The 24988-nt window shown below is 50.9% G+C and overlaps 2 protein-coding genes across 4 annotated transcripts in view; both read right to left on the bottom strand.

Annotated features, from left to right (window-relative positions):
• Positions 1-24988, bottom strand: part of Tagln2 (transgelin 2) — a 960136-nt gene that overhangs the window by 890435 nt on the left and 44713 nt on the right. The gene's annotated exons all lie outside the window — the stretch shown is intronic.
• Positions 7388-15234, bottom strand: Vsig8 (V-set and immunoglobulin domain containing 8). The gene is made up of 7 exons (XM_051147893.1): positions 15034-15234; positions 11325-11500; positions 10695-10896; positions 10346-10567; positions 9473-9592; positions 8993-9191; positions 7388-8115 (listed from the first exon to the last, which is right to left on the bottom strand). Exons 1-7 carry the CDS (start codon positions 15080-15082, stop codon positions 7830-7832), a joined length of 1254 nt encoding a protein of 417 aa, XP_051003850.1. The 5' UTR covers positions 15083-15234; the 3' UTR covers positions 7388-7829.

The raw sequence follows: 24988 nt of genomic DNA, 5'->3' as shown, positions 1-24988 counted from the left end.
GTCGCGCTCGAGCACACTAAGCTCATCTATGCTCCCGCCCCCTCAGCGTAAGAGGTTAATGTGAGGAGTCAGGGGCACACAGGTAGACAAGACATGGCCATTGCTATATAATCTCTCCCCTAAGAGTCTCAGGTCGGGAAAGTCTACTACTCTGTCTCTCCCATGCCCCCTTCCCCCAGACAGCACAGCCAATAGTCTGGGCTCAACCCTCTGAAAGTCCTGAGGAAAGTCTACAGTCTGGAGAAGACTGTTTCTTCCCTAACTGCCCACCTCCTCCAGGAGCCGAGACCAAGGGTCAACTCCTCTGGTTGCAAGCAATCTGTCCCATACCCTTGTCTCTTTTCCTTCCTAGGAACAATATTTATTGAGTATCCTCTATACGCCTGGCATTTATTTGTTTGTTTACTATTGTGTGTTTACGCATATGTATGCACGATGGAGATGTGTGTGTGCTGAGGCACAGGTACATAGGTTAGAGGACAACTTTGTGGAGTTGGTTCTCTCCTTCCATCCGTATGTGGGTCCTGGGGCTTGAACTCAGGTCATTAGGCTTGTTCAGCGGGCACCTTTACTGGCGGAGTCCAATCCTGGCTGGTTTTAGAGTTTAAGCACATTCGTGAATAAAGTGGATAAGAGTCCCTGTCTTGCACTTCCTCCTCATAGGGGGACAGCAAGGGGTGAGAACAATCACCAGTGAATAAAACGGTATGGTGAGACAGCATGCCACAAAGACTGCCAACAGTCTGCAGATTAAAGAAACAAGTGAACATTAAGGATGATCAGCACAGGCAGAAGGCACACTCCTTAACAAGGTGGCCATGATGGACCTCCCTCAAGAGGACACTGTTGAGAGAGATCGGAAGAAGTGAAAACTTGCTTCGGGCAATCTGGAATAGGCAGGGTGAAAACCCTAAGGGGATTCAGTGTGGCTGGAGTGGAGAGAGGTGGGGGAGTAAGGCTGAAGTCACAGCAGGTCCAGCAAAGGCGTGGGACTTGCTAAGACCTCTGACTCTGCAAAGCCAGTTCAGAAGTTCGAGCAGAAGAATGCTCAAACTGTATCAGTCTGGCTCCTCTGTAGATACGAAGCTGCGGTGAACAGGAAGGCAGCAGGGTGACCACCCAAGAGTCCCACTGACATAAGCCAGGCAAGACATGAGAGCGTCCAAAGTCTACAGGGCAACCGGAAAGAATGACCTACTTCTAGACTCACACTGAAACCAGAACCAGGATTTCCTGACCCTGGGGGGTGTGGGGATGGTGGGGGGGGGGGGTGGGGAGACAGATAAGAAAAGAAAGAAATGGACAGACGGAGTTGCTATCTGCTGGAAGAGGAAGGGAGCAGGATAGATTTCAGGATGATTGTAGGCAGCCATTGGGGACATGCTAACACTGAACTGTCTTAAACACACAGAGAGGACTGTGGAATTTAGGAAAGAAGTCTGGCCTGGTGCATGAACGTATGCCTTGTTGGTATGCAGATCTTCGGTGACTGGGTAGGGAGGTGGAAGACACCAAAGGATAAAACTACTGCCTTCTTCACATCCCTTTACAGACTGTATGCTCCATTCCTGGAAAGGCTTAATGCTTACTGAGGGAAGGAATCAGATTTCCCACAGGAGCAACGTTATAATAGCAGGTTAGGCCCTGGACAAGGATCCATTGCTCAATTTTTTTTTATAGCAGTAATCACAGACATGACATTTCCTCAAGTCCTTCGCAAGCTGTAAATGAGACGCCTTCATGTTGCACAAGGAACAGCTTTGACGGTCTGCTGGTTAGAGCAACAAGGGCACCATGACCAAGCTGGTAGATACAGCCCTTGGTCCTTGCCTTGGAAACCCATAGCACTGGCAACAGTTTGCCCACTCATGCCCTACTTTGTTCATCCCCTTCTCTCAGGGAGGCTTAAGTTCCACAGGTATCTCAAGTAGGGTTTGCGAAGACATATGCCGCCTCTTCTACGCCCCCCCTCCCGCCCGCCCCCCGCCTCTCTGAAATAATCTTGACTATTGTCATTGCCAAATCGGGAGAGGAGTTGCTAGAACAAACTATCCATCACTAATTTTCACCCATTAGCTGAGCTCCTGAGCTCCCAAGGGAGTAAATGTTGAGAAAGAGGAGACCAGCCACCACCCTCCGGACACTCCCCAAACAGGGAAAAAAAAAAAAGATAATTGAGTAAACACCCTTTCTGCTGGTCCAGCGGCAGGAGAGAAGCTGTGTGAAGGGGGCGGGGCTAGTCCAGTCGGCTTCCTGTGAAGCCGGCTGAGAAAGGGTCAGGGGGAAAAAAAGGCCTTGAAATTTTACAAGCAAGCAAAACTGCCTTGCCCCAAGGGCTGAGGCAAGCTGGGGTTGGGGCTAGAGAGGAGGAACGGGAGCCTTTTGGAGATTAGGGTCTAAGACAGTAGACATCCTGGTAGGAGAAAGACAGGGGCAAGCCAACACTGAGGGAACCGAGCAGAGAAGTAGGGTGAGCTGCTGAGTGGTGACCAGAGGAGCCCAGGTGCTGAACTGACTTGATTTTCTGGAGCGGGCCAGGGAGGGGAGGTCGAAGGGGGCGGGGGCAGGGATGGGGAGGCGGGGTGGGGGGGTGGGGAGGGGGGAGGATGAGACATAAGCAGTAGCGGCTAATCTGCCTCCACCCTGTGTGTGAAGGACCCTCAAGAGGAATGGGCCACGTGGGTAAGGCTGTCATGCTCAGAGCTACAGTGGGCACCCTCAGAGGGCAGCAGATGTGGGCCTGAATGCCAGGAAGACACGCCCTGCTCCCCAGAAGCTGATCCGGGCCCCTGCTGAGCTTGTGTTTCAGGTGCTTCCTGTAATTATTAGTGTCGCTGTTACTAACGAGGATTGCCAGTCGATATTAGTGCCTGCGCGTGGACTGAAGCCTCACAGGCTAAGCCTAGGCCTACTTCCTCTGCTCTGGCTGCATGCGGAACTCCTTGTCCTGTCCCTCCAGATAGTGGGATTCAGGACGTCTCTAAATCCATTCCCAGACTTGCCGGGTTCTACAGCCCTCCCACCACCTCAGCCTCCATCCCAACCCCTGTGAGCTTAGGCCCAGGCTTCCAGGCCTGCCTTTTTGTGGAAGATGAGATTACACACTGGATACGGAGATCAAGCACTTGCTGCGTCCCTGCTACGTAGCCGTGTGTGTCGCATGCACATTACATCAAGATAACCGTCTCCCTCTTCCGTTTCACAAATGAAGGAACTGACACTTTGGGAACCTAGTCAACAGCTGTGGATCAAGTTCTGTCTGGCTGAAAAGGCCACCAGCTCCTTTTGCATATGCGAACATGGAAAAGTCAGAAATCTCTGTTACAACCGCCTCTTTCTCTCCTACTCCGCTCCGAGCCCACACAGGAGCCGTCATCACTCTACTCAGCCTTTACAAAAATTTGACCCCAGACCTCCTTTGCTCAATTTCTTGCCTTCGTCCAACATTCCTGTCAGTGTCCCTACTGCTCAGTGTCCCAGACAAAAAGGCCGCTAAGGACACAGAGGGCCAGCAGGCCATCTTGTCTACTCCCCACCAACAGGTGTGACCAAACCCAAAGCTTGCCAGCTTTCCCAAAGTTGCCACCACCTCACTGCCTTCAGCGCATTCTTACTAGGAACAAGAAGATGCTGATGAGGATTTATATATAAAATCAGGTTATGGGCCCAATTTGACCCTCAAAGTGTGCTTGCCAACCCTGTGATTTGGGTCACATTATAAAAACTGGTGACCTGAGATACACTGTAATCCTTTTCTGTTTGACTTAAACAGCTTTACATAAACAGAGACAATTGTACACAAGTTAACTTAACAAATAAGGACAAGGAACTGAATAGAGTTAATTTTGTTTCATCATACCAGGAATGAATGAAATTATTGTTTCAGATGGGAAAACAGATAGCAGGTTTTCTGAGGCTCCCATCAAGTCAGGAGGAAGGCCCAGGAAGCTTAGGAGACAGATCTAAAGTCTTGATCTTCATCTGCTTCCTGACAGGCCACAACCTAATCCCATAATAGTTAAGTAAGTGGGGAAGAGGGGACACGGGGGAGGGGGAGAGAGGAAGAGGGAATGGCGAGAGGGGAAAGGGGAAAGAGAGAGAAGGAGGGAGAAAGAGAGAGAGAATTTGGCTTAGACCTAGACTTGACCTAAGGGCAATAAAAATGCAATGGTTGCTAGGCTTGGTGGTACATGCATTTAATCCCAGCACTTGGGAGGTAGAGGCTGGCAGATCGCTGTGAGTTTCTTGGCCAGCCTAGTCTACAAAGCAAGTCCAGGACAGGCAGGGCTAAAGCAGTGGTTAGCCTGCATGGTCATGGCTACTCTTGGAGGAATGGATTGGAGGATCCCACCCACCAATGGGTTGAGAATTGACTCTATGCCTTTCTAAGAGTGAGGGGAGGAAATCAGAGGGGATGGGTGAGTGAAGACCCAGACTCATTTCTAGCAGAGATGCCTGACCATCAGATACATCACATGTACTGGAAGGCAAAATTCATAAAAATCTTGTGGATGCCAAATTGAGTTTCTAATGGCTATCACGAGAGTGGTGTATGTTACCAAGGAGATGTCAGTCATCTACACAATTCTTCAGAATTTGATCCGGGCAAGACTAGAAGGGGGGTACAAAAGATAGAACTGGAAGGAGGCATGGAAATAGGTGACTTTGTGCTGTTTGTGTCTCTGGACAGACAGCAGTAAGGTAGAACTGTCTTAGGATCGCCCCTCAGAGGAGGTGTCTGTGCCTAGCCGGCTGTTTACCTGGCTCTGCTGTTTGAACCACCGAAGTCCTGGGTGTTACGAGCTTGATTTCCATCCCTGCTACTATTGGGTGATGGTGGGATTTTTAGAAGGTGAGGCTAGTGGAAGGAAGTTAAGACACCTGGGGCCTGCCCAAGTCTTCCTCTTGCTTTTTCTCTTTGTTTTCCAACTCTGAGGAGTGAGTGTCACTCTCTCTACTGTGTTTTCACAACTCTGTGCTGTCTCATCGAAGGCTTACATGCAAGGAAGCCTAGCAGCCATGGACTGAAATCTTTAAAACTGGGAGTCAAAAATCAGCGTTTCCTCTTTCAAAAGTCATTATCTCAAGAGCTTTGTCATACTGAATCAAAGCTGACTAAGATGCACGGTGATATGGCCCACCTAAATTTTGCAAGCCAGCTGTCCAGTAGGGTCATTGATTGAAAGTCAATCCCAGAAATGTACAATTAAATGTGTTATATCAAAGATAAGCATGCTAAGTACTAAAACCATCAGGGTTTTTTTTGTTATTTGTTTATTTGTTTTAAATCTTTCTTCTTCTGTATGTAAATTGTGGAATGGTACAATCGTGTACTATCTGGAACACTTCTCCCAACCCCAGGCCACTAACATCATGTTGGCAGCTTGGATATTGGACTGTGGGAGTATTTCTGTCACAGAAGATGAATGCTACAAATCAAATCCTCTGTGACAACCCTTCCCCACAGCCCACTCTCAAATCCATTGTTCAACGTGTTTATACCTGTCATCTTCCCACACCAAAGAGCTTGCATGCAGAAGAAATGAGGGGAAAGTCCCAGGTGTTCTTGAAGTAAACTCAGTGGTTGGAAAAGTAAGCTTCCTTCCCTGCACACTTAGAAACTTCCCTCACTTTCCACATGGCTCCCCCCTAACAGAAGTTGTTGCCAGAGTCAATCTCACTGAATGAAACACCTCTTGCGACTTCTTAACGGGCTTTTCTTGCCGGAGCCTCACAATCTCCACCGCTCAGATAAAAGCAGAGTCCCAGTCAGCGTGGCTCCTCCACTCTCAGAATGGAGAGATGGACTCCTCGTTCAACACGCCCAGTAAACCACATGGCTGCCTCAGCCCCTCACCACCTGGCAGGAGGCTGGGCTGCCAGTTCCTCAGAGTGGGAACACCTTTTCCTCATGTCAGCTTCATCAGTCACCTGCCTTAGGGCAAAAGTGTGCGGGGCACAGTGCCCTGCTAAAGAGCTAACTCTATCTATGAATACGTCATTTGAAAGGCACCCACAAACATGAGCAGGCAAACCAGTGGAGTCTCTACTCCCTCCCTACTTAGCTCTCTTCCTCCTCCCACGCCCATCCCCCAACTCCTAGGTAAGCAGTCTTTGATCTCCTTTGCCCCAGCGTTCCTTTTCTCTCATCTATCTTGCCAAGCACTGTCAAGGCAGAATGGAAAACAAACAAACAAACAAATCCTCTCTCAACCACCCCTTGGCAAACCCTACGCCATCTCAGAGGTTTCCAGGCTATTTCCCACCAGACAGGATACTCTAAGCCTTATGCATACCTACTTTATGTTGCCCTAGGACAGGAGAAGGAAGATTAGGGTGATCAGTTTCCTTTGAGAAGAAGAGAAACAAATGTAGAGTCCAGACTCTCAACAAGCAGGTAGCTGCAGAAAGGCAGGCAGAAGTAAGTGACCTTGGAGTACTATGAACTTCTGGAGATCCCTTAACCCACTAACAGCAGACAGGCATCCTGTGTGAAATACAACCATTGGTCCACTAGAGACAGCTAAGTTGAAATACTATGCTCTGCGCTCCACACAAGTACTCCTTCGACTAAGAAATAAAAGGTGCATACTGTCAACTGAAGAAATATTCCATGAGATCCTGACAACCAAAGTCTCCTGCTTTGGGAGGCAGCAAGCTGCCAGCAGGAGGCTGAGATAGCCCTCATCGGCAATGTTTTAGATGGAGTTCAGCTTTGGGAGAACAGCCTGGTGTCCTGCAGTCAACTGTCCCCAGACCAAATCCCCAATTACTGACACCCCCCCCACCTTTATTAAGATACTTCACCCCCTGAAACTCAGTTTCTTTTGTGTAAAATGGGAACGACGCACAGCCTCACGGAACTAACGATAAGAGATGAGTAAAATAAAATATTTGAAAGCACCTGGCACTTGGCAAGTGTCTAGTAAACTTAATCTCCCCATCAAAGAGAGGACTGAGCTAGTATCCTCAGGTCTTCCTACTCAGGAGTCTGAATGAGTTTAGATCCCTTCCTGGCTGCTGGAAAGGGAGGCACAGACCTGGGAGAGATAAAGATGTTCGGATTAGGTAGATGGGAGGAGAAAACAGGATGCCGAGATGGTAAGGGACATGTAGGTGTCAGCTCTAACACCCACCCACTCCCACTTGTATCCTCTTCTAGAATAAAAAGGAAAAAATGAGTTGGGAATTTTAAAGTCCGTTCTGAAGGACTTCAGCTTCCTCATTCGTACTGTGAAGGAATAGGGCTAGATGATCCATGCCTTCCAGCTGTGGCTTTCCCATAGGAAGGGGAAGCAGAGGATTCCGCTAGGAGGCAAGGAGCAACTTGTCAGGCCATCCCATGGCCAGCCCTCCACAGAACGGCGGACAGCCACCTCAGTGTCGTCTTTAAGCTTCTTTATTGTGCTAACACTGTTGCCTTGGAGCTCAGATCTCACACATAGAGCAATACAGACCTGACCCCCACCTACCCAGGGCTGGGGGCCCTCTGCCTTGGCTGGGGACACCTGGCTTGTACCTCTGCGGTTCTGGGATATGACTGCTTTCCTCCCTTCCTCTCCCTGAAGCCCGGGGCCAGGGTGGGGTGGGGTGGGGTGGGGTTGTGAACTGTCTTCCTCTGTCTCCCGCCATCCCCACCCCCAACCCCTGCTCCAACTTCAGAGGAGGAGGCATTGCCCTCCTAGGCATCTCTGAGGAAAATTGCCCCTGAACTCTCCGCCGCTAGGCGGCCGGTGAGAGCCAGGTCTGCCAGCCCGAATCTGTCCCCCAGCTGCGGGCGGAGAGCCCCGAACCGCCCCCCAGCCGGGGCGCAGCCCAGTGCTGCGCGCTCACACTAAAAGGCCGTCCTTGCACGACCGCTGCTCGACCTGCGCACAGTCAGCGCCCTTGGCCGGCTCCGCGCTCTTGACCTTGACGTAGACAGGGGAAGGGCCCGCTTCGCAGGCGGAGGAGGCGGTGCGGGGCACTAGGGCCACGTCCTCCGGGCTGCCGCAGGGCGGAGGCGCGTACTTGCGGCGCAGGGAGCGGCTGACGTTCTGCGTCGGGTACCCCAGGAGGTGGGTGACGCGGCTGCCGCGCCCGCTGGCCTTGCACCCGGGCGCCTCGGCGTCCACTCTGGAAAACAATAGGCGGGCGCGTGAGCTGGCTCCTCCACGGCGCGGCGTTGGCACGGCCTTGGCAGAGCTGGGGGGCTCTTGGCAACCTATCATCTCCCGCGCCCCCCTCCATCTGCCCCTCACCTTTCCCTCTCTCTCTCCTTCTCTGGACCTCAATCTACTATCTTCTCTGCACATTCCTGGGCCAGCGACCCTGCCACGCCTTCATGCCACCATCCCCACCCTTCAGAATTGATTTGTCCTCGAGTGTCCCAGCTCACGGCGGGCAGCCCCAGTCAGGCGCCCTAGGTCCCTTTCTAGTATTTGCCTGGAAGGAAGCCTTAGTGATCTGGAAACTGTGTCCCTCCTTTTCTTGACTAGCCCCTCACCCTGTGCTCTGGCAAGCTCTCCTCACCTCCCGTCCCTCACTCTTCTTTCTTTCCCTCTGTCCCCAAGGCATTGCAATCATTAGCACTGCTAGTCTTGTTCTATTTTTATTTCTAGTTTGCTTCTAATGTAAGTTGTTAGCGCTACTGGTGTTAACTCTTCTTAAATAAGCATGTTGAGGTTCCTGCCGGCGCAATACAGAAAGGTGAAACACACGGTCCCTGCCCTCCAGGAGCTTACAGTCTAGGCCAGACTGGCTGGGGCATGCATAGACGACAAGAAGGAAAGGGAAAGCAAGGAGCAGAGGTGAAGACTGGAAGCGGGAAGGGGAAAGACAGAAAAGCCATGCGGCAAGTGGGCAGGTCGACATGCTGAAGTCCCAGCACTCCATGGCGATGGCGGGCAGGTTTGGAATGGGGTTCCCAGCCGGCCGATGGCAGGTAGGGGTGAAGAGGACAGGGCGCCGGTCCCCCGCCGTGCAGCAGCATGCAGCATGCATCAGGTTTTACCTGATCTCACTAGCCAAGTCGCCGCAGGCCCCTCCGCCGACCCCGCCGCCGACCCCGTAGCCGAAGGCACCGCGGGAGCCACCAGCCCCGCCGCCTCCGCAGCAGCAGCAGATGAGCCCCCAGATGCCTATTGCCAGGCAGGCCAGCATGAGCAAAGAGCCCAGCACTGAGCCGACGATCATGCCCACACGTTGGGAGTCTGTGGAGAGAAAAGGAAGCAGCAAGTCAGGCCTCTGACATGCCAGGGCAGATGTCTGGGGGTGGGGGTGGGGGAAACAGGGCCCTCAGGAAGCCCAGTAAGATATGTAGGGTGAAGGGTAAGCGAATCTGCAGGTGGCTTCAGCTGCTTTAAACATAGGCCTAGCCTGACAGTGGAGAGACCACCAGCTGAGGCTCCAAAATAGAGCCTAGGTACCTGCAATCTAACCCCCCACCCCGATGCCACAGCAAGCAGGGGAGCCTCAGGGCTGCTGTACCTACCTGAGACTTTTACCTCTACCACACAGACACTGTAGCCCACGTGGTTGGCCACTGTGCACTGATAGAGCCCATCGTCATTTGCGTTGATACTCTTCAACAGCAGGTCTCCGTTGCCCAAGCCTGAAACTGGAGGAGTATCAGAAGGATACTGAGACAGAGAGAACTGGTCTCTGAGAGCACCTACCCTGCCCCAGCCCCTGTGGGTGGAGGATGGAATGCCACACTAAAAACAAACAAACAAACAAACAAGGAAAGGTCTATCCAAGCATTCACAGGTCCACTGCACCCTAAAGCTTTCCTATACTTCCGTTGCTGAGGAAGAAACACAGGGAAGGCCGCCTCTCTCAGAAGGAAGATAAGAGTCGCCATTAGTTCTCTGTGACCTTAGGGAAATACATTGCGACTCAACACTGGTCTCCTCATTTGAACAAGGAAGACGGGGTTAGACCAGAGCAATTCTGGGGTACCCCCTAGCTCTGTTATTCTTTGACTGTGGAAATTATTCAGCTTCTCTAAGCCCCTCCCATCGAGTCCCCACATGCCAGTGAAGTATTCCAGGTTTTCATCTGTCACAGAGGTGTTAAGCCACTTGCCTGAAGTTTACCTCCAATCGGCATCCTAGCCAGGATTCAAGCCCAGCTCTTCCTTGGACCATGTTCTCTCTAAATTCACCATACTGCTTTTGACTGACATCCCCTTCCCACACCTTCTCCTCTTCCCTCAATACCAGCTGCCGAGACATGCCCAAAGGACCAGTCTCACAGGGATGCCAGGTCTGACTTGGTACCACTGGCAAACCATGGAAGTCCCAGCAAGCCTCCCAGTTTCCAGTGCCGTACTTGTCTACAATCTCCCTCGTCTGGGCTCCCTCACCTTGATTGATGGAACTGTGGAATGACTCTTGGTAAGAAAGCTCAGAGTGGAAGCTGTGCTGAGAGTGGTAGGACCCAGCTCGGTAGGGGTGACTGTGCCCACTGATCCTGGCCCACTTGTAGGAAAGGGGCTGAGAGCCTCCGTTGGCAAAGCACTTCAGTACCAAATCATTGCCCTTTGACATGTGGCCTTCAGCCCAGCACATGGGCACCGCAGGACGTGCTGTAACAAAGCAGACAATTATAAGCCCAGATCCAGCCAAAAGCCAGACGGAGTCAGGCTCAAGGTAGCCAATCCGCCCTTGGCTCTGACGCCTGGGGAAGGGGGGGCCAGAAGAATCTGGTCATACCTTGGACAGTGACAATGACCCTCCTGGTGGCCATGGTGGTCTTCTTCACCCGGCACTCATAGGTGGCTGTATCTGATACCTGCAGGTTCATGAGGTTGATGGAGGCATCGTACTGGCTGGGGTCTGAGGCTGCAAAGCGGACCCTCTGCTGCAGATGAGGGAGGTTACCGTGACTTATCCTCTTGTCTTGGTAAGTAAGAAACTGTGAAGTAGAGATGAAAACAGCTGCTGAGACAGGTTGAGTGGGGGAGGGTCGTTTCACTGACCTTCTCTAAGACTCGGTTTTCTCAACTGAAAAATGGGAATGATGGTGTCAGGCCCCCTGACCCCTTACAGAATGAGATTAGATATTCTGGAAAAAATATATAAGGTCAGGCTTGGAACTTCTAAAGGCAGGGGCCACAATCCCCACCCACCCACTGCACCCGCCGCCGCCACTGCCTTGATATGGGGTAGAAGGAGGCAGAATGACTGGCTGGCTTGATTCCCAGTATCCCTGTGGCATCTGAGGAGCTCTTGGAGGAAGTTCAAGGCCTTGGTTTCTTCATTTGCCTTCCTTCTCCCTCAGGATGTTGGCTTCCCTTCAGGCTGACGTCACAGAGTACGGGGAACCCTGTGCTGAGCACTTACCACGTTCTCCCTATGCGAGGGTTCAGAGTTGACTTGCATCCACTCAATGTCTAGACCATTGGAGCCAAGGTCTTCAGGATCCAGGAGGTAGGGGCAGCCTAGCCTCACATTGTCACCTTCTGCCAGATACATGACCTCCTGGCCATCCCCATTGATCCTTACAGCAGACAGCAGTGCTGGTGAAAGGTAAAACAGGTGGGAAGGAGAAAACAGAGACAATGCTTGAGTAGTCAGTCACCACCACTCTGCTACCTGTCAACGAGACCTCATGGGGCTTCCATAGGGACGAGGGGCTGTGTGTGTGTGTGTGTGTGCGCGCGCACGCGCGCGCTGGCATGAGCAACATTTATATTGTTTGTTTATTCATATGGCAGTCTCTGGGTATCCTTGTGAACTTGTATATATATTCTAGACTTGTATAGATGTGCATTTGAACATTGTTTACATACACAGAGCTCTTGTGTTATATTTATGTGTATACATAACTATGCATTTGCATGTACAAATATATGTGTATATATACACACAAATGTGAATTATATGTTTATGAGTCTTTGTAGCTGCAAAGATGTTCTTGCATATGACCATCTAGAATATCTACCTTCATATTTACATGATGGTGTAGGTGGGCATTTGTGTTTGTGTGTGTGTGTGCATACATGAAACACCCAGAGTTGTTAGGTGTCCTATTAGAAGAAACAGGCTATTTAAAAGCCACCTGTATGGGCTGGGTTTGGGCCCTACCTGAGTCAGGTGAAGCACTCAGCCAGAAACAGGAAAGTGAATACAGTGACTGCTGAGGTCCCTTTGCCTCCTGAAAAGCATAAGCCTAAGTATATCTGTGCAAATTGGTGTGGTGTGTGTGTGTGTGTGTGTGTGTGTGTGTGTGTGTGTTGTATGATAATGTATGCTGACTTTATAAGTGTTCTAAGTGACAATATGTGTCTTTGCCGCCCCTAGAGCCAGCCATGGTCATGTGCACCTGTTTGTCTATGGCAGCTTATATATGTAGAATGAGCCTTGCAGGGCTACGTGTGCGTCGTCCTCCTTGTGTGACGGTGTGGCTCCAGTGTAGCTCTCCCATTTGCTTATTCCCTTTGAGGCCCCTCCTGCCACTGAGTCAGAGCAGGAGCCTAGGGTTTGGAGCTAGGATCAGGAAGCTTAGGACTGAGCTCCTCTCCCTCCCTACCCTGAAGCCTAGGGCAAGCTCTGGCCCCAACCGGTTAGACCTAAAGAAGAATAAGGGGGGGGAGCGTGAACCCAGAGCTCCACCCTACACACCCAGCTCCCTACCTCCCGGTCTTTGCAACACTCTTCCTACAAACCCCTCACCAAACTTCTCTATGGGTGGCCTTTTTGGTAAACGTGCTCTTTGGGGTCCCAAGCCCAAATCTCAGGGAACCTCTCCCCACTCCTCCGCCACACACATACACACTCAGAGGTACACACTGTCCTGGGTGAAACAAATAGAGACAGGCATGTTCTTTCAAGCCCTCAAAATGTGACTATATGCCCATGCAGTCTCCTCTTTCTTACACATAAACACTATCGGATCTATACACAGACACATTTACAGACAGAATACCCATTAATCCAAGACACACCCCTTGCACGCTCTTGTGGCTTCCTGCGCGTCCATTCAAGACCAGACATATCTGCAGAAGCCTTTGAGTTCCAGGTGTAGCCTGGCTATGAAGAAGCTAGCAAGGACCTCACATTTCCCCCAACATTCCAAGCGTCACCGGACCCACCCCTCGGAAACCATTGCTTGCCCACACAAATGCCATAACCTGATAGACTCCGACTTGACCTGGAACAGGCAGCCTAGCTTCTGGGACTCTAACGGGACCTGGAGATGCCTCCTCCAGCCTTAGGCCAAGAGAATACCAGCTCATCCCTAAGATAAGGATCCTGATGCCATCTGCCAGATCCTGGGGCATCAAGAGGTGAGCCAGGGATGAGCCAGAATTCTGCTGAGAGCAGAGGCTCCACCCTGAGGATGAGCCACTGGAAACAGCTGACAACAGAGAGGATTCCCTTTCCCCACACCAAGGAGGCCAACCAGGCAGAGGGTAAGTATTCAGGGAAAGGGGCTTGGGGGACTTTCCAGGGACAAGCTGGAAAAGAATGCCTCCACCCTGTACTTGGCTGTATTGCTTCAATTGTCTCTGGCCAAGGAGCCTCACCCTGGCTCCTCAGCCTCCTCCCAAGGGTTCCAGCCTTTTTGTACCTCCTCCCACCCCTTGGGAAACTGTTGGCATATCACTCTGGTTTATCTTGCTGTGACACTGGGGAAGGATTTCCAGGGAATGTAAAAGAAGGAGGCATGTGTGGAGGGGTGGGGTGAAAGCCCATATAGAAAACAGTCCTATGTAAGAAGACATGGAGAGAGAGAGAGGGAACTGGGAAGTCAAGGAGCTTCTCCAAGGAACTGATGATTTGTCCCTTGTAAAATCACCAGGGCTGGCTAAGCCTCTGTGGGGAATGTCTGGTCTCAGTTAAGAAATCTATTCTGAATTTGCCAGCTAATTTCAGACTAGATGGGGGAAAAGAGAAGGAAAGAGGCAGCTTGGAGAAAGTTTTGGCTCATGGCTCTATACAGCAAGCCTCTGGCCCACACACCCTCACGCACACAGCACAGCACACATGGAGGTGTCCCAGCTCTCCTGGCACAGTCAGGGCTTCCTAAGTGGGCACTGCCTGGGAGACTCTCAGCAGATGAATGGTCCAGCAGGCATCTTGCCAGAAACGTAGCAGCCATCACACATATGCAGGTGCGCTCGCGCGCGCGCGTGCACGCACACACACAAAATCACACATCTTCGCATACACAGAAACAGGATGAATCAGTCCCCGTCCCAGTCTCCTTTTCATACCCTTTCTCCTACATCTAGACCCCAGAAGGGGCTCCGTGCTATTTTCAGCAATACTCAACAGAATGTCTCTTGCTGGGACTTGCCCACTCCTGGGCAGGCAGCCATACAATCCAAACCTGAGCCCTGCCTTCCAGCAGTGCCCCCAGAGAGGTTAAGGGGCTCTACGGGTTTGCCGTCCAACCTGTTCATGTCCTCTCAGCCTCATCCCAGAAGAGGCATCACCTGTGGACTCTTGTAACATATGGGGCCCAGGCAGAGCTCCCAATCCTCAGTTCTTACCGGCTCTGATGGAAGCAACCTCCACCCCCCAACCCCCATTTGGAGCCATTTCACAACAAACAGCTTTCCTGCCGAATGTTTTCACTTGGAAGAGCTGGCCCTTCCACAAGGAAGAGCACAGGGCCTGTCTAAAGGAAACGGATCATTGACAGGCTCCTCCTCAGCCCCCACCCAGAGCTGTTGCTCACCTGACTCCTACCCCACCTGCGGTTCCCACAACTAACTCCAGATCTCCAAGCAAGCCCCAGCTCCAGCTCCCAGAGTGAGAAAAAGCACAGAGGGAACCTGCACACATATGTCAGCTACGCGGGCTATCGATTACCGTGAAGATCTATTCCAAAGCCTTTGTACACAGACAATGCCACAAGCCTGCAGGTAGGGGCTCTCCTGGGGAGGAGGCCCCTTGGCACCATCCAAATAGGTATCAGCGAAGTGAAGGTAGACAGTCTCACCGGGGCCTCTTAGACCATCTGTGAGGCTCTTCTGTGAGCCCTCACTCATCCCTGACCTTCTGTCACGATACTGGGCATCTCTGTCCCTGCCCAGCCCCATACCTGGGCTCAGGCACACGAGTAGTAGATGGAATGCTCCTCGAACTCCCATGTCTCTAGGCTTGGTCTTTCCTCTGCCTCAGCCAGGCTCCAGTGGGCTGGTAGTGGTGGGTGGAAGGGGCAGGTGAAGGGAGGGGGAGCAGAGGGCCCAGACACTGCCCGGGGTGGCAGGAAGGTGCAATATGTGCCAGGCTGAGGAGCAGCCGGAGTTATTTCTATAGGAGGGAGGGGGCCTGGTCCCCGCCTTGGGGAGGAGCCCAAGTAGCCCTAATTAGCAGGGTGACAGGATGGCCTACCCAGGCATTACCCAGCCCTCACCCAAGCTCTTCCCTGTCCCAAGAGTGGTGCAGGGTGACCAGCGGGGACTTGTAATTAGGCGCCTGTTAAAACCTCCACTTCCTCCTGGCCAATTCCTCAGGGTGACAACAGTTGCCCTATTTTTTTTTGCAGCAGCCACGGAGCTCCCCTCACCACTCATTTGTTGCCTCCTTCCCTGGGGGAAGTGGGAAAGAGGAAGGAGAAGCCGGATTTGGGGAGGAAGGATGGCCAGCATTTGAAGAGTTAACACTGGCCAAAGATATCCTGGAATCTGACCCACCCTCCCATTGCAGACCCAGATTCCTAGATCCCAAGCCTTTCAAGCAACCCTTGCAGTCCAGGTCATGTCTAAAAGGCAGTGCACCAGAGAAGGAACCCTTGTGCCATGCAGGGACGTGGGCAGGGAAAGAAATCCCAGGGAATATGAGATAAAGGAATGGAGCTTTTCTCTGACCCTTCAAAGAGAATGGGGCCTCCTGGGATGAAGAGGGAAATGAGAATGGGTCTTCCATTGCTACTGTCTCTCCATCCTTGCTGGCACAAAGGTCATCCCCAAGTTCCAGGATCCTAGAGATCAGGAGGTACTATGATGGGCCGAGATCCCTACCTCCCACACAAATCTAAATCACTCCACTGAGGCCCGAGGAAGGGAGAGAGGGACTGTGCAGTGTGAGTGGATACTTGAGGTGGGCAGGGCAAGAGGGCATGTGAGTGTGTCCACCTCTCACAGGTATGCAGGTAGGAGAAGGGCTGAGCCCCTCTGTATGCCTTCTTTGGGGATTTCTTGGTATCCTAGCCAGGCCCTGGAAGTTTTGAGGCAGGCCTGGTGTTAACAGGGCTTTGAATCCCCTAAGAACAAAGACCCTAGAAGCCACTGGGCAGCCAGTCATCACAGTGACTAAGCCAGCACTGTTCTGGGCAGGTATATTGAAGCTGGAGTGGGAGGGTCTTATCCGGCAGAAGCGAGAGGGCCAGCCACGTTGGTTGGCCCAGTGGGTTCAGAACAGTTCCTTAACCTTCTCTGGATTCCACTAGGACCTGGGGCTCAGGAAGGGCAGAGGGGGAAGAGCCTTGAGGAGGGTTATGGGGCTCAGGAATGCTGCCAGGACCCATCTCCTTGGAAGAATAAGACAGAACAATAAGGAAGCAGAGGAGTCCAAGCGGCTCTGTGTTCCAAATCCTTTACACAAGCTACCAACAATGATAGGTTGCTTCGGGGCCCACCAGATGTACACAGTGCCTATCCTTATTTCCTTGTGTATTTTGAGGTTTATGGGGTTGTCCTGAGCCTTCAGGAAAACAGAGGTCATTATCCCCATTCTACAGGTTGGGAGACAGAGAAACAAAGACCCAGTTCCGTCGCAGCTACTGGCTGGGATAGCCGGGAAACGAGGGCTTGGTAGCCATATGGACTACTACATATGAGAGGAAAGCACGGAAGGTCAGTGGGGTACAGAGGGGAAAGCAGGCAGGACCAGCATGAGGGAGACTGGATGGAAAGGGATAGAGCTGTGGTTCCACTAAGCTGACTTGGAGAAATTCATCTGTGCTCTGGATTTGGGCTACTATGCTGTGATGGCTGCCCCTGGGGTTAAATTTGAGGTTAGCTGAAATTATGAATTAGGTTGCGGTCAGATTTGAGGTTGGAATTAAATTTAAGATCACTATTAAGGTAAGAGTTGGAGCTAGAAGTGCAGCTAGGAGTTAAGGCTGGGCTTTGTGCTATGATTTAAAAAAAAAAATCCATTTGCAGTGTCATTTGCAGATATGCTTAGGAACACAGGTTGGAGTAAATCAAGGGTTTGTTACAAATGGGCTTGAATTAAGTTCAGGCTTTAAGTCACGAAAGTTAAAACACAAGTGGAAACATATCATCAAAAAGGTTTAAAGTAATCAACACTGAGGCTTTATGATTTAGGAAGATACCAGTGGCCACCTGCTAAATCCAGGCTTGGCTCAGCTCCGGAAGCATGCCGGTGGTACATACTGATGTGCCCAATGTCTGAGCGGGGCACTCAGAAGTGCAGGAACCCATATGAAAGGAGGATGGAGCAGCTTAATCCCATGACACACGTAACTTCTGAAGTCCTGCTCACAGCCAGAGGAAGCTCACAGATGCAGGAAGCTGTGAGTAACCCATGGGGTTCTGTTACCAAAACATGAGGCCCATCAGAGGGCTTTACTGGGGAAGGCACCTGATTGTGGAGTTTCAGAGAGATTGAGCTTGAAGAATTGACAAGGAAGGACCTATTCATTAGATAAACACTTTTGAAGGGGCCGTGAAGGGTTTCTCAAAGCTAGAAAAGGCAGAGCATCATCTCTGGTGCCCCTTGACCTACTGAAGGCTAATTGTCACCTGCTTGCAATTTGGAGCCTATAAAAGAAGCTGTCCGCCTTCCCTGCCCTATGCCACAGGGGCCTGAGGGAAGAGTGGTGGGGTGAGGGTGCCAGGCATAGCTCCAGCCTTGTGTTCCCACCTTCTGAGGCTAGCCTGCAGCCCAGTGGGTTTTCTGGGCCTCATCTTCAGTCAAGGAAGGGGGTCCCCCACTCCTAAGGCACCCTAATTCCTCCCTTGCCCTTCCTCACCATCTGCCTCTACCCTAAACTTCCCATCCTCCTCTTCTTCCTCCTCCTACACACACACACACACACACACACACACACACACACACACACACACACACACACACACACACACACCCCTTTCAGATTCCATAAAGGTCCAGGCTGCTCTCAGAGAATCTTGGACTTTTGGTCCAGGAGAGAGGGGTAGTAACACTTGCTTCTCTTCCAGGACAGGGAAAAAAAAAAAAAATCAAAGACCTAGAAGAAAATGAACAAAGATCATGAGGAATGGAGGAGGCAAAACAGGATTCAGAGAAGCCAGAGCCAGCTTTGGAGATGTGGTCCAGCCCCTGTGGAGGACAGGCAGCCTACCCATCCTTCTAAGCACCTTTTCAGAAGTTATACACAAACCCCCAGCTCTACTCTTGCTACCCGACTTGGCCGCCCCCTCACCTGCTCCCTACAGGCTCAAGACTGACTCAGCATTACAGCTTGATTCCCCACCCCCTTAGACCTCCTTCTCTCCCAGCCAGCCCCTCTGCCCCCTCTTCCTCATCCCAGTGTAGACCTAGAGCTTACCCCCCAGAACATCCAGGGAAGAGTTACCAGGCAGAGAAAAGTCTCAGAGGAGTTGGAGAGCAGGAGTGAGCAACTATCACTAGAGAGAGCCGTAGGTTTCAAAACAAGATGTTCACCGAGAAGCTGGATTCTGGATGTTACTGCAGCAGCTGATTTCCTGCGGATCTCAGTGAAGGTAATAGGATGAAGGGACTGCCAGTGAGGCCAGGGACAGAAGCTCAGAACTGGTGATGGTGCCATGAGGGGACCACTCTAAGTTCTGACAGGAAGAACTAGAGGCAAATGCCAGAAAAGCAGCGAGAGCTTTGTGAGTGCTTAAGTTTGAAGACGGCAAGATGGCAGCAGGGAGGAGGGGAGTGCGGGGGGGGGGGGGGGGGCGTTGAGGCGTGGTGCATGCGGCTGGGGATTGAAACTCAAATCACGGCTGTAAGCAATAGCTTGAACACACAGGTGACCCTATGGTTCTTCAGCTTCCTGCACCTCTGTTATTTTCCACTGGCTCACCTGACAGAGATGGGGACTGCAAGAGGGAGCCTGGGTGTACCCAGATCTCTCCCATCAAGCAGTATCCTAGGACTGATCCTGGCTCACAGTCTTGACTTTTGTAAGAGTGGCCGGGCCCCCCACCGCTTTAGACGAGGCTCAAGAGCCAAGAATAGTTGACTGAACTGTCAGCAACTGAAATGCCAGGAGGTCAAGCAAAAGCGAGAGGGAATCCCTTGCAAAGAGTACTCCAGATCCTGACAACAGAGCTGAGGGAGAACTGAAAAGCCTTGATGGTAAAGGTGTCTTTACATCCCACAGAACTTCGTCACTTCCGTAACTACTGGACTTCCCACTGGAGTGAAAGGAAGGAGCAAAGGAGACTCAGCTCCCTCAGCTCCTACAGCAACCCCACTGAGGAGAGGTGCAGACAAGGGAAGGGACCGCTTAGCCCGTGGTGATAAACGGTGTTAATAAGATTCACAAGGTCCTGCTTGGTGGTAATGATGTTTAAACAGAGATTGAAAAGGTTATTGATGGTATTCCCAGAGAGAAAGAACTAGAGACCCTGGTGGTGGCCAGAGTTATGTCGCCCTGCTTGGGAAGTCAGCCAGGGTCCTGCCAGACACAGTTCAGAAGAACGAAACCAGGAGTGACAGCTGGTGATTATTTTGGGGGCAGAGTAGATAAAATCCTTGAGAACTAAACCTCTTGGAACCAGCTACTCAAAGCCTAAGAGTAATTTACTGGGACCAGAGCCAGGTCCTCAGGATAGATTCTACAACTCAGATTGATTGGCCTGGACCATGTGTAGAGACAGATTTTTTGTGATGAATTAATCCATATGTGTCCAGCAGAACTTTGGCTTTTGGACTACTAGGGAAAAAAATTTTATTTTTTATTTTTTATTTTTTTTTTGCTTTTGCTTCAATACTTGGATTTTTTTTTTTTTTCCGGCCACATTATCTTCCAAGAGAAGCAAGCCATGGGCCCCTCAGCCCCTAGGGTGGTCCCAGGTATGTTGTGCTTGCCCAGAGAGGTAGGCCACAGAGAGAAGCAGCAGAAGAAAGCTGGTATCTGGTTCCGAGCTTTCCCCACTAAGCCTGACCAGGCAGATCCTCACTCTGCCCTCCCTGTTTGTTTCCTGTTGCCTGGATACCTGGATAAAGGATTGAAGGAGAGAAGGTGGGGCTTCTATCAGCTTTGCCAGGCCAGGCTGGAAAAGGAAGTGTTAACTGTCATCAGGAGAGCCATAAGCCCTGCCCAGCGGTAAAGAGGAAGCCTCCCTCATTGCTGCCCCCCCACCCCCCCACACACAGGTGCCTCCTTTCCCTGGAAGTCTCTGCAGAGCCTGATGTTTCCAGATCCACCGGCACTTTCCCATATAAAGCTCACTCTGCAGAGTGGAGACAAAGAGCTTTGGTCTTATGGAGAGGTTCTGCACCTGTTTACTGCTTACTGTTTACTGTGCTGCAGCTAGGGCTGTGCCTTTGATGCCCAGGAAGACACACACAGGTGGTCTAAAGGCTGAGCTTTCTCAGAACCAAGGCCTTCTTTGGGACGACCAGGTAAGTAGTGGGCACCCTGGCTCTCGGTGAATGTAAGCCAGATTGTGCAGCCATTTGGCTAGGGCTTACAAAGAAGACTGGAACACTGGCAGGTCTCCGAGGTCTCTTCTAGTCATAAGCGCTCATGATCTGCTGCTCACTCCCATTAGCCCTGAGACAGGCAATTCTCCAGCAGCCGTGTGAAAAAAAGTCGCTAACTGAGTGGTTTCTTCCAGACCCTCTCTCTCCTCCCCACCTCCCTTCCTGTTATCACCTTACCTCCTCTTTCTGCGAGTCTGAGAGAGCCACTACCTCAGCTCCATCACTATGCCAGCATCAAAGTCATCGAAGCCATGGAGACAACGGCCACCCTTCCCAAGAAGGATGTAGGTATGGATGCAGGAGTTTATACCTTGAGAGGAAATCAGGGGCAAGTGCAGGATCGATGGGTGTTAAAGTGGGGAAAGGGTTGAACTGTTTAAGGATAGACAAATCTTGCAAATCAGATATGTCAGGTAAGCTTCACATGATTTTCTCAGTGTTTAGAAGGAGACATGGGTCACCTTTAGCTGACCTTTAGGAAGGAGATAGGGTCACCTTAGGAAGGGACCAGAGGTCTCTAGTAGTTGCCTTTACCTCAGGGTTTCCAGGCTTCACAAGAATGTAGCAGGAGGGGTGTGGTTGAAAGAACAGAAAGTGAGGAACTCTCTGTCCCTAAGCCTCCAAGCCTGTGTACTCAGACTTCTTGTCTGAACCTCAGCGTCTTCTTTCTTCTGTCACCTAAACAGCTGCCACCTCTCCTCACCCCCCAAAACCCTGCAGGGCTTTGAACTCTGAAAGTCCCTTTCATCCGAGCTATTCAAAGTGCTTTTACTGAGACCAATTAAGGCCCAGCTGTGACCAAGGCATACATGGGGATGCTGAAGCTTTCAGGTGCACAGAAGGACATGCCAGCACCCCCAACTGAGTCAGGGAGTACCTGGCTAGGCCACCAGAGCCAGCAGCTGAGTCATGCCCAACAGGAGCAAGTGCAAAGGTTCAGAGACCGCCCTCCTCCCACCCCCCAAAGCCACCACAGAGTGTGGTGTAGGTAGCATGCTCATGTGAGCAGGGAGGGCATGGAGCCAGGCAGGAGCTGAGGCACATGTACCTACAAGGCAGCTGCTTGAGTTATACCCTGAGAACCCAGCCCCTGGGTTTCCTAGTCTGGACCAATCCAGTCTGATGGATTCCCCAGGCATAAGACAGGCTATGAAATCCTTGGGAGCTAATATGTACCTTTACATATAAGACAATATGGATGCAATAAATAAAAGAATGTGAGCCTGTGCAGTGGAGCATGCTTTTAATCCAATAACTTGGGAGGCAGAGGCAGGTGGATTTCTATGACTTAAAAGCTATCCTAGTGTACATAGTGAGTTCCAGGATATCCAGGGCTATGTAGAGAGGCCCTGTCACAAAACAAAACAAAACAATCTGCTACACTAAGTTACTAATAGTTTGGACACTCAAAACAAACAAACAATTTACATCAACAAAGACAATGTATCAACACCAGTCAGTACACCCTGCCAACACTGCTTTGCTCCTCATCAAAACCTCAAGGTCAATGTGTGGCTTAGAGGGGAACACACGAAGTCACTTTTGCCTCTGAGCATGAGGCCAGCGGAAGCCTCCCTACCTAGCAGAAGAGCTAACCTTTAGAGGCAAAGCTGAGGCTGGTGCTTCCTGGTTGCTGAGCTGAGCCTGAGGGTGCCCTAGAGCCCACAATACCATACCTCCCCTCCACCCCCTCCCCCGCTGCACATCAAACTTCCTGCTGACTCAACCACTGCTGCCACAGACGGGACCCACCAGCCCCCACTTCAGCCAGGTGGCTTCTTCAGAGAGCTATCCCATTGTCAATCATTAAGATGACTCGAGAAGGGCTAGAGATACAGCTTGACAGTAGAGTGTTTGCTTAGCACATGTGAGATTGCCATTCATTCTCCAGAAAGAAAGAAACAACAACAACAACAAAATACCTTATAAAGAGTGGGTAGAGTGCCAAGCATGGTGCCTCACTCCTATAATCCCAGCACTCGGGAGGCAGAAGCAGATGGATCTCTGTGAGTTCGAGGCCAGCCTGGTCTATAAAGCGAGTCCGAGACAGCCAAAGTTACACAGAGAAACCCTGTCTCAAAAAACCAAAAGAGTGGGTAGAAGGTTTATACGAGGTGACAATATGGAGCTGCCCAAAACCCCAACAGCTCCCAGAGCTGCTCCCACTTATAGGAACTGGGCTCTAATGGATTCCGATTCTGGAGGCTACAGAAGCCTGTGAAGGGTCTCTCATGAATCCTGAGTGAAGAAATCAAAACCCTCCGCCACATCACAGGCCAATTCTGACATTTGAAAAAGTTAGTGGGGGCTAGAGAGATGGCTCAGAGGTTGAGAGCACTTCCTGCTCTTCCAAAGGTCCTGAGTTCAATTCCCAAGAACCACATGGTGGCTCACAACCATCTATAATAAGATCTGGTGCCCTCTTCTGGTGAGCAGTTGTAACAAGCAGGCAAAACATTGTGTATATAATAAATATTTTTAAAAAGAAAAGAAAAAGTTAATGGGATTAGAGGGCCAATCCTTTATATTGAGATTCTCTCTCAAAACATAGATAGATAGATAGATAGATAGATAGATAGATAGATAGATAGATAGATAGATAGATAGATATCTTAGCACACATAGCTTTCTGGTTAGTTTCTTGTTTGTTTGGTTTTGGTTTTTTGGTTTTTCGAGACAGGGTTTCTCTGTGTAGCCTTAGCTGTCCTGGACTCACTTTGTAGACCAGGCTGGCCTCGAACTCACATCAGTCCACCTGCCTCTGCCTCCCGAGTGCTGGGATTAATGACATGCACCACCACACCTGGCTTAGTTTCTTTTTTCTTTTTTTTTTTTTTAAATCATGTACTTTATTTTCTGCGTATGGCCATTTTTGCCTGCATGCACCGACCTATGTGCCACATGCATGCCTAGTGCAATGGATCCCCTGGAACTGTAGTCACAGACAGCTGTCAGCCACCATGCGGGTGCTGAGAATTGAACCCGGGTCTTCTAGAGAAGCAGCCAGTGCTCTTAACTGCTGAGCCATCTCTCCAATCCCAACCATCTTCATTTTATTAACTATGGAGCTAGACCTTTATCCATGTGACCTAAACCCTGTCCAGTTTGTCTCACTCTGGGGCCTTGGGCTTTGCAAACCTACAGAGCTACATTTCACCAGCAGCATTCCTGGTCAAACATCAGGCTTGTTTGACATCCATGAACCTGGCCCTTTTTTCCCTATGGATACTCAGAAGCTTGTAGTTGGTGTGGAACCTTCTTCCTCCCTGGTTTGCACCGCAGAGGGGTCCATTCTGTTCAGCTCTGTGAAGGGACGGCAGGTGGAGGACCAGCCAAACGGCAGGTATCAAGGATGCTTCTGGCTTTCTTGAGAAAGAAAATCCTCTGAAATAGATGAGGCTTGATTTGCGATCCCAGCAGGTATCACCTGAACAATGAATGGTGCCAGTGTGCCAGCTAGAGGCAAGCTAGAATCCTTGGTGGCACCACCAATGCTTTCTCTCCTATCCTGAGCTGAGTACCACATCTTCCAAGACCTTTACACTTCACTAGGTAGGCGGCATTGAGGTAAAGGTCTTTTCCCCATCCAATGGCGCTTCCCACCTAGTTGTGCAAAAGTGATCCGTCTTCCAGTTGAGGAAGGTGGAAAGGGTCACCACTGGGGAAGCAACTGGGTCCAAGGAAGAGGAAACACAGGAAGCACCTTGTGACTCTCCTTGGGCCCTGTGAAAAGAGGACTCTTGCCCCAGGCCCTTGTAACCTGGTGTTGTAAACACCCAGGACGCGCCTGGCAGCTGTCCTCTCCTCCTTGGTACAGACTGCACACAGAGAGAGACTAGACTAGACTCTGAATCTGAGAGACAGAGCAAGTCCCTGGGGGCCGGGATGGAGATGGGCACCACACTGATGATTTTAGATAGAGAGGTGGCTTTGCAATTCAAAAGGGAAGAAGGTTCGATACCCAAAGACCCGAAGGGGGTAAAGCTGAGGGGCATCACAAGTGAGAAGCTCCCAGAAAAAAGGAGAGAAAATCTACTGTAGATACTGAGTGACAAGTATTCAGGAAGTATCTGAAGAGTGAATGAATAAATAGGAGTAGATTGGAGCAAAGCAAGAAGAGTTAAAAACGGAACTAGCTTTGAGGAGGCCCATTCAGTAAGGTGAACTGAGGGTAGAAGGGCCATAGTGGGGGTCGGCTGTATTTGGATGAGGAGCTGGGCCCTGGGTGTGCCTTGATGGAAATGTGGCGAATGTCTGTGCTGAAGTACTGCCTGAGTTGAAAGGGTCTAAAGGAGAGAGGAATGAATCCAGAGTAGCAGGCCCCAGGCTCACCCTCCACCCCCTCCATACATGTGGTCTGAGTC

This window comes from Acomys russatus, chromosome 6 (genome assembly GCF_903995435.1).
Source record: "Acomys russatus chromosome 6, mAcoRus1.1, whole genome shotgun sequence".
Classification (NCBI taxonomy): domain Eukaryota; kingdom Metazoa; phylum Chordata; class Mammalia; order Rodentia; family Muridae; genus Acomys; species Acomys russatus.
This window is presented reverse-complemented; position numbering and strand designations above follow the sequence as displayed.

Excerpts from the sequence above, each read along its gene's own strand:
- Vsig8 (XM_051147893.1), bottom strand. The coding sequence starts at position 15,082 with ATGGGAGTTCGAGGAGCATTCCATCTACTACTCGTGTGCCTGAGCCCA. Across the intron at positions 10,897-11,324 it reads CCTCGCATAGGGAGAACGTG|TTTCTTACTTACCAAGACAA; the intron begins GTAAGTGCTCAG and ends TCTACTTCACAG. Across the intron at positions 10,568-10,694 it reads GGTCATTGTCACTGTCCAAG|CACGTCCTGCGGTGCCCATG; the intron begins GTATGACCAGAT and ends GCTTTGTTACAG.